The sequence below is a fragment of the Arachis ipaensis genome, chromosome B06 (assembly GCF_000816755.2).
Source record: "Arachis ipaensis cultivar K30076 chromosome B06, Araip1.1, whole genome shotgun sequence".
Classification (NCBI taxonomy): domain Eukaryota; kingdom Viridiplantae; phylum Streptophyta; class Magnoliopsida; order Fabales; family Fabaceae; genus Arachis; species Arachis ipaensis.
The window spans coordinates 25,361,104-25,368,416 of NC_029790.2; the positions used below are offsets into that span (position 1 = coordinate 25,361,104).

A 7,313-nucleotide genomic window follows, 5' to 3' on the forward strand; every position below is an offset into this window, starting at 1 on the left:
ATATTGGTTTAAAAAATATATATATATCTTCTTACATCACAAACCACTTGACTGAGTAGTTGAAAAATTTCTAGTGTTAGTAAATCTTGAAATTTAATCCAGTGATTACTTTGACGCCACAAAAGGTAAAAAAAACGCACTTTTTTATTGAGAATTTATTGAGAAACAATAAAGGAACACATGGATAATAGGTAGATAAATATGTTTAGCTATTTATCTTTTCTTTTTTGATTAACCTATTTATCTACCTATAATTTATATAAAGTATGTAAAGGGTGTAATTTGGAGAGTAAATTAGTAATAAGTGATTAACTGTGTGTATGAATAGTTTATGGCCGTTAATCCAAAAACCTGATATATGAATGGAAGTTTAGAAGAAGAAGAAGAGGAGGAGGAACAAGAGAATGAAATAATGAGAATAGACACTTTGGAATCCGACAAAGAGAGTCGGTGCAAACAGCAGCCAGCCCAATAACTCAAACCCACACACCCAAGAGAGAGAGAGAAACGCAATCACGCACTCGCCGTTGTCTTCATCACTTCTCTTCTTCCGCCCCGCTCCCCCACTGCCACGTCAGATCCCACCGCTGCCGCCGCTCGATGTCATCGTTGGCATAGCTTCGATACTCACCGCCAGGTCTGTTGCCACCACCACACTCACGCGCCTTTCGCTTTCTTCGTTTTTTGTTGTCAATCCCTCGATCTCGCCATTCAGTCATCCCTCTTTCTTCTTTTTCTTTTTTCTCAGATTTTTAATTTATCCTTTTCTCTTTCTCTCTGCAGCTGCTTTTTATTTCAATTGAGATTCCGCTTTCGTCCTTGTCTTCTTTTTTTGTGCTGCAGTTGTGTTTGGAATTCCAAACGACTGTCGTTTCGCTTTTTCGGGACCCTAACCACTGGCAATACAGAGAGAAAGAGAAAGAGAGAGCGAGTTTTTATTTTTGGAGCATTTTGTTCTGTGTTGTTCCTCTTCTCTTCTCTTCTTTTCCTCTTCCGAATCTGAACTTGGACCAATGTTTTTCACTTCTGTCTTGTGTTATGCTGACGCATGACTTTACTTGATTTGATTTCTTATCCTTTCATTATTCCCTCTGAATTCGCTCAAATATCTTGTTCTTGCGTTCCCCCCCGTTTTTGCTCTCTCTCTCTCTCGTGAGTAAATGTAACAACTGAGGTTCCACATTGGAATTTCATTCTCAAACGTATGTTTTCAGCTGCCTTTTCTGAGTATAACTTAAACCTTGATTTCTTCCATGTGTTAATTGCAATTGTGTTTTGTTTACTTTCTTAGATCTTGCCTTTTTTTAATTTTAATTTTTTTAATGTGCAATTTTGTTACAGATCCTCCCAAAAAATCAACTCAGATGTTCATGTAATTGCGTTTGTGCAGCTGTTGAAATGAATGGGGTTCAGAACAGAAGAGTTCACAATGTTGAGAAACCTTTCCCTGGCTGCCTGGGAAGAATGGTCAACCTCTTTGATTTGACTGCTGGGGTTTCTGGAAATAGGTTACTCACTGATAAGCCACATCATGATGGTGATTTCCTTGACCCTCCTTGTTTTACCCCTTTAAATCTTCATATTACCCCCTTTTTTTAACAGCCCAAAGTCAATGCTTTAATTATTGCTGATTGCTGGATTATTTGTTTATTTAGATGATCTTCTTGCCTAGACAATGATTGAAACTCTGATTCTAGCGGATGGTGGTTATTTTAAACTTAGTTCCTCCTCTTGTTGATCTTAGTTTTGGCGTTTGGTGGATTGGTTAGTTTAGGTTGATGATTTATAATTTGTAGTTTGAGTGTATTTCCCTGTTTTGTCGCTAATTTATTTTGGGTTTTTTGTTGACTTTGTCTCGACGAACACCTCTCTCTTGGTGATTTGTCTGTTTCTACATGTAATTAGTTTGAATTGTCAGCTGTTTATTATCTATCTTGAAGCTAGCTAAGAATAAATAAGTCATTGTACTTATAAATTGTGCTCTCGAAATGTTGCTGAGTTGGTATTTCATCCCTTCTCACTAAATTATACCTGACTTGCAGCTTCTTCACTTTTGAGAAGTCAATCAGATGTGGCAAGGATCACCAATCCTTCTTTTGGTGATCAATTAGAGGATAAGCTGGTAATTTTGAGACTCTAGTCCTTCATTATCATTCAATATTATTTGGGTAAAGGAAAGATTAACAAGATGATTATGTCAAGAATTTTTGTTTGTTCTATTGGTTCACTAGACACTTTGTTTTTTAATCATTTTATTGTTTTTTAAGTCTTATCATGAACTTTACAGATGGTTTCAGACTCTATGAGAGGATCTTCACAGAAGAGAATCAATGGAACACCCATCAAGATGCTCATAGACCAAGAGATGTCCAAAGAAATTGTTTCCAAGCATAATCCACCTAATGTAGTTGCCAAATTAATGGGGCTTGAAGCCCTCCCACGGGGAGAGCCTAATTTGGCCATGGAGAGAAGCTACAGAGGAGATTATTCTCAACATATGCATGGTCATTCAGGAACACCATTCAGACACTGGCAGCTGGAAGATAGATTTATGGACAAGGAAATGCTTCATGAAGGTCATCCGAGCACAGAACAGATTGCTTACAGAGATATTTATGAAATATGGCTTCAATCACAGAGAATGAACAATGTAAGAGACACGATGCCAAACGGAGAAAAGTGGACTGAAGATGTTAGTGCAAAAAAAATGGCGTTCATACGTCAGAAATTTATAGAAGCAAAACGTCTCTCTACAGATGAGAGACTGCGCCAGTCCAAGGAGTTTGATGAAGCCTTGGAAGTTTTAAGCTCCAATAATGACCTACTAATCCGGTTATTGGATTCTCAAAATCTTTATGAGCTTCAGTCTACTCCGATTGCTGAGACTAAGCGTATTACTGTTCTTAAACCGTCGAAGATGGTTGACCGTGAAAAACCCTGTGCCAAGGGCAAGAATGATAAATATGTTAAGAAACCAACAAATATTGGCCAAGCAGCTGCTTGGGAGAAAACTAGTCCTGTGTATTCTCCAGCCAGCCAGAAAGTTGATGATTTCCCGGTTCAACCTACTCGAATAGTGGTATTGAAACCTAGCTCTGGGAAGACTCATGAGATTAAGGCTGTTCTTTCTCCGACAACTTCATCTCCTCGGAATCTGCACACTGGAAGTTTATATCACGGTCTTGAAGATTGTGATGCACTAGAGCAAACAACAAATGCAAGCGAAATCGCACAGCAAATACCTGAAAGCCTGAGGAGCCATCAAAGAGATGAAACATTGCATTCTTCAGTATTTTCCAATGGATATATCGGAGATGAAAGTTCATTTTACAAATCAGATAATGAGTATGCTGCAGGAAATTTGAGTGATTTGGAACTTATGTCACCATCTCCAAGGCATTCTTGGGATTACATCAATCGCTGTGGCAGCCCTTTTTCTTCATCATCCTTCAGTCGTGCTTCCTGTTCTCCTGAGTCATCTGTTTGCCGAGAGGCCAAGAAACGACTTTCTGAAAGATGGGCCATGATGGCATCAACTAAAGGTACACAAGAGCAGAGACATCTTCGGAGAAGCTCTACATTAGGTGAGATGCTCGCTCTTTCAGATATGAAGAAAGTTATAATATCTGAGGTTGAGGATATTAACAAAGACCAAGAACCTAGCAACTCTATTTCTTGCAGTCGTAATATTAGTGAAGAAATATGCATGGATGGATCTCCTAAGAATCTTCCTAGGTCAAAATCTGTCCCTGTATCTTCCACTGTCTATGAAACTGGGCCCAGCACTGAAGTTTGTGATCATGATACTAGAAAAGCACATGTCTCCAAGGAGTTGACAAAGTCAAAGAGTATGAAATCATCATTTAAAGGGAAAGTTACAAATTTCTTTTTCTCAAGAAATAAGAAATCAACCAAGGAGAAGTCTTTTCTATCTCAATCCAAAGAGGAATCTCAGTCAACTCTAACTGATACGTCAGTATCTCCAGTAAATTCACGTGGAGTTAGAGATGGTGAGTCTCAAAGCTTCAACAGCGGTGCCTTTGCAGAGTGTTCTCTTCCAGCTGTATATGAATCATCCGGAAAATCACATTCAGACTCTGATGGACAAGGTGTAATATCTCTCGAGGTAATAAATACTGTTATTCTGCATTTGAAATCTACATCTTTTGTGACACATTATGCAATTTCTGCTTAAGTTTACATATTGCTCAATCTAAACTCAAGGATGTTGGATTTTAATGCTATATTTTTTTTTTAAAAAAAATGTGTTTTATCTTTTTAATTATATAAAAACCAGTACGAGGTTCTTGGTTTGCAAGATCACAAAAAGTCCTTAAAGTTTGGTTTCTTATGTGTGTTCCTTAATGATTGATTTGTAATGGAAACCCTGGAAAGTTCTGCTACTGTAGATATGCTTGCATTTACAAAGTTGTAGGTTGCATGCTATACAGTTAAGAAAGTTAGATGATATGATAAGCAGCCTGGCAAGTATTAAGCCAAACCATTGTACTTGACTACAGTTTGGGATTTTCTGTAATACTTTGAATAATGAAAGAATTGAATTAGGAATTATACCTGGTGTGAACATTATTGGATACTTGATTATATAAATGAGCCTAGAACTAGTACAGCAAAGCACAATCACTTTGGTTTTTTGATATCACAGTTTATTAAATATTAAACTGAATGCCAAATGTTTTGGGTTCATATCAGTGAAATCCCTTTTTATCTGTACTGGAAATTGGTAATGCAATATAGTGCAAGATTCTGAATACTGTTTTGTTTGTATCAAAGTCCACAGTGCCTGGGACATCAACAGAAAACCAGGATCAGCCTAGTCCAATCTCAGTTTTAGAACCTCCTTTTGAAGATGAGAATGCAGCTCATGGATCCTTAGACTGTATGAAGGGTGGTCAGCTGGGTAAGGCTTAGACCTTTCTCTGGCTGCTGCTATCTTGCTGTTTCAGGAAGTTCTTATTTGATAATCTTTGTCATCGTTATTGGTTCATTTACTGACTGTCATTTCTTGTATTACTTGTATAGGATCACGGCTGCTTATGAAGTCTAATTTAATTGATAAATCACCACCCATAGAATCAATAGCTCGGACCCTGTCATGGGATGACTCTTGTGCAGAGGTAGCAAGTCCCTATCCGTTAAAACCATCATTGGTCTCCCTAGACACCAAGGTGGAGGAACAAGATTGGTTTGTTCTCGTTGATAAACTACTATTGGCAGCTGGACTTGACGATCAAGTGCAGTCTGACTCATTTTACCCAAGATGGCATTCCCTTGACAGTGCTTTGGATCCATCATTGAGGGATAACTACTCCAATCCGGATGACAAGGAGTCTCAGCCTCTCCCCGAAGCCCGGCGAAGGCAGAGGAGATCCAACCAGAAGCTAGTATTTGATTGTGTCAATGTAACCCTAATGGAGATTACTGGTTATGGATCGGAGAAGTACTTAAGGTTGTGGGGTGGGAATAGTCGCTGCATGTTCCCAGTCCTGGAGGGTGCAACTCCTCCATTGGTGGACCTCATTGTGGCCCAGATGAAGGATTTAATATCTGGTGGGATGAGGTCTCTTTGGGGTGACTGTGGGGACAGTAACAGCCTGGTTGTGGAGAGTGTTGTCAGAAAAGAGGTTGTGGGGAATGAGTGGGTTGAGCTTATGGGTCTGGAGATGGATATTTTGGTTAAGGTGGTAGAGGGGAAGTTGCTGGAAGAACTTGTGGAGGATGCTGTGCTTGATTTGACAGGCAGGGCTTGAATGGCTTCTTGGTTGGCTTGTTCTCTCTTTTTTTTTTTTCTTCTTTTTTTCCTCCAAATATTGTAACACTATTATTGCTGTATTTGATTATCAACCAATGACCCTACTTACCTAATCTATTAAATGCTACCTAAAATTGTTTCAATTTGTAGTTATGTTATATCAGTGACTCTAATAAATAGCTTTACCTATGCGTTTGCCAGATAGAGAATACAAGGTATAACAGTGATTAATGGTTTATAACAAACTTATTACTTTCCAGTGTAGAGTGATTTTCTCATTGAAGTGTTAGGTGCTTGTTTTTAGGTGACTATTGAACATTTATGTCCTCCCTCTTCTTTTTTTGGGAAAGTGAGAATAACATCTACTACATGAATTCCTAAAAGTGAGTAGCTAAAATTTCAATAGGTCAGAAGTTTGTTATTGTGATTGTGACAATGGAGAAATGCCATCAACACTTAAAGCTTCACCCAGAAAAGGAAATCCAGGTTTTGGAAATGGCAACCCTAGTAAAGAATCAAACTCAATAGAACTTCTGTAAGTATGTATTGATACAAGCTACACATAGATTGCAATAAGTGTGAATTTTCTAATTAAAGTTTGTGACAGTTAAAGATGGCAACAATACATGCTTGTATTTGAGCACTCAATTCAATCATCATGAATGATCAACCTGTCACAGCAGGTCCAAATGTAGCCATAGTTGTGTAGCTTTTAGGCTGCATCAACATTACTACTCTGCATGGAAAATGGACCCCCCACCACATCCCCCAAAAGAGAATCACAGTTCAAATCCCTTTTCCTTGTTTCCTTTTGTCTCTTCCCTTTAGCAATGGATTGCCAATAGCCATCAACAATAACGGTTTCATGTTCTTCATTCTAACTTGAACTTTTTTAGATATAAAAACCCATAGCATATACTTGTTCTCTAAATTTTGTGTTTTCTTCCTAACAAATATCACAAGAAACTTTGTGGTTCCAAATCTTAGTAGAAGCTTTTCTTATAAAATAAGACTAATGATTGCGCAATTCAACATATTGTAACTATACTTTTACTCAACTGTATTATTGTACATTCAATGTAATAATATTCTCCTACTACACACATGGAGTGTCACGTATATTAAGAAAAAAGCTTTGTGGTCCAACAACTATGCTAAAGTTCAAAACAAGTATCCCCTTTAAACTAAATACTTTTATTTTTCAATATATATATTATAACGTAATGTTTGTTTTGTTTTCAATAAAGGGGTTATTCAGTTTTACATGAGCCAGAACTAAAGCCTTCTCAAAAAAACAAAACCCACGTTTTTGTGGATATAATCATATAAGTATATGGTAATGCATAAATAAATGTCTGCATAACATTGTAACAATTTTTCTTCTTATACTAACAATACATAGAAATCAAATCCTATAAAAGATGCATATGCAAGCTCAACAACTGAATTGAATACTATATGCATGACACACTCATGACTCAACATGTGCAAAGTTCTGGTTGGCAAGCTAGCTAATACTGCATAAAACATTCCATGAAAA

General features: G+C 37.5%; 1 protein-coding gene across 6 annotated transcripts; it reads left to right on the plus strand.

The window, feature by feature from the left end:
* LOC107647988 lies at window positions 298-5,931 on the plus strand. 6 transcript variants are annotated; one of them, XM_021104311.1, is made up of 7 exons: window positions 298-637; window positions 784-1,227; window positions 1,342-1,537; window positions 2,043-2,122; window positions 2,288-4,126; window positions 4,795-4,921; window positions 5,044-5,931. In XM_021104311.1, exons 3-7 carry the CDS (start codon window positions 1,399-1,401, stop codon window positions 5,769-5,771), a joined length of 2,913 nt encoding a protein of 970 aa, XP_020959970.1. In that variant the 5' UTR covers window positions 298-637; window positions 784-1,227; window positions 1,342-1,398; the 3' UTR covers window positions 5,772-5,931. The 6 variants fall into 6 exon arrangements, with proteins under 6 accessions (XP_020959970.1, XP_020959971.1, XP_020959972.1 ...); XM_021104312.1 differs by having other exon boundaries at window positions 784-1,202; XM_021104313.1 differs by having other exon boundaries at window positions 844-1,227.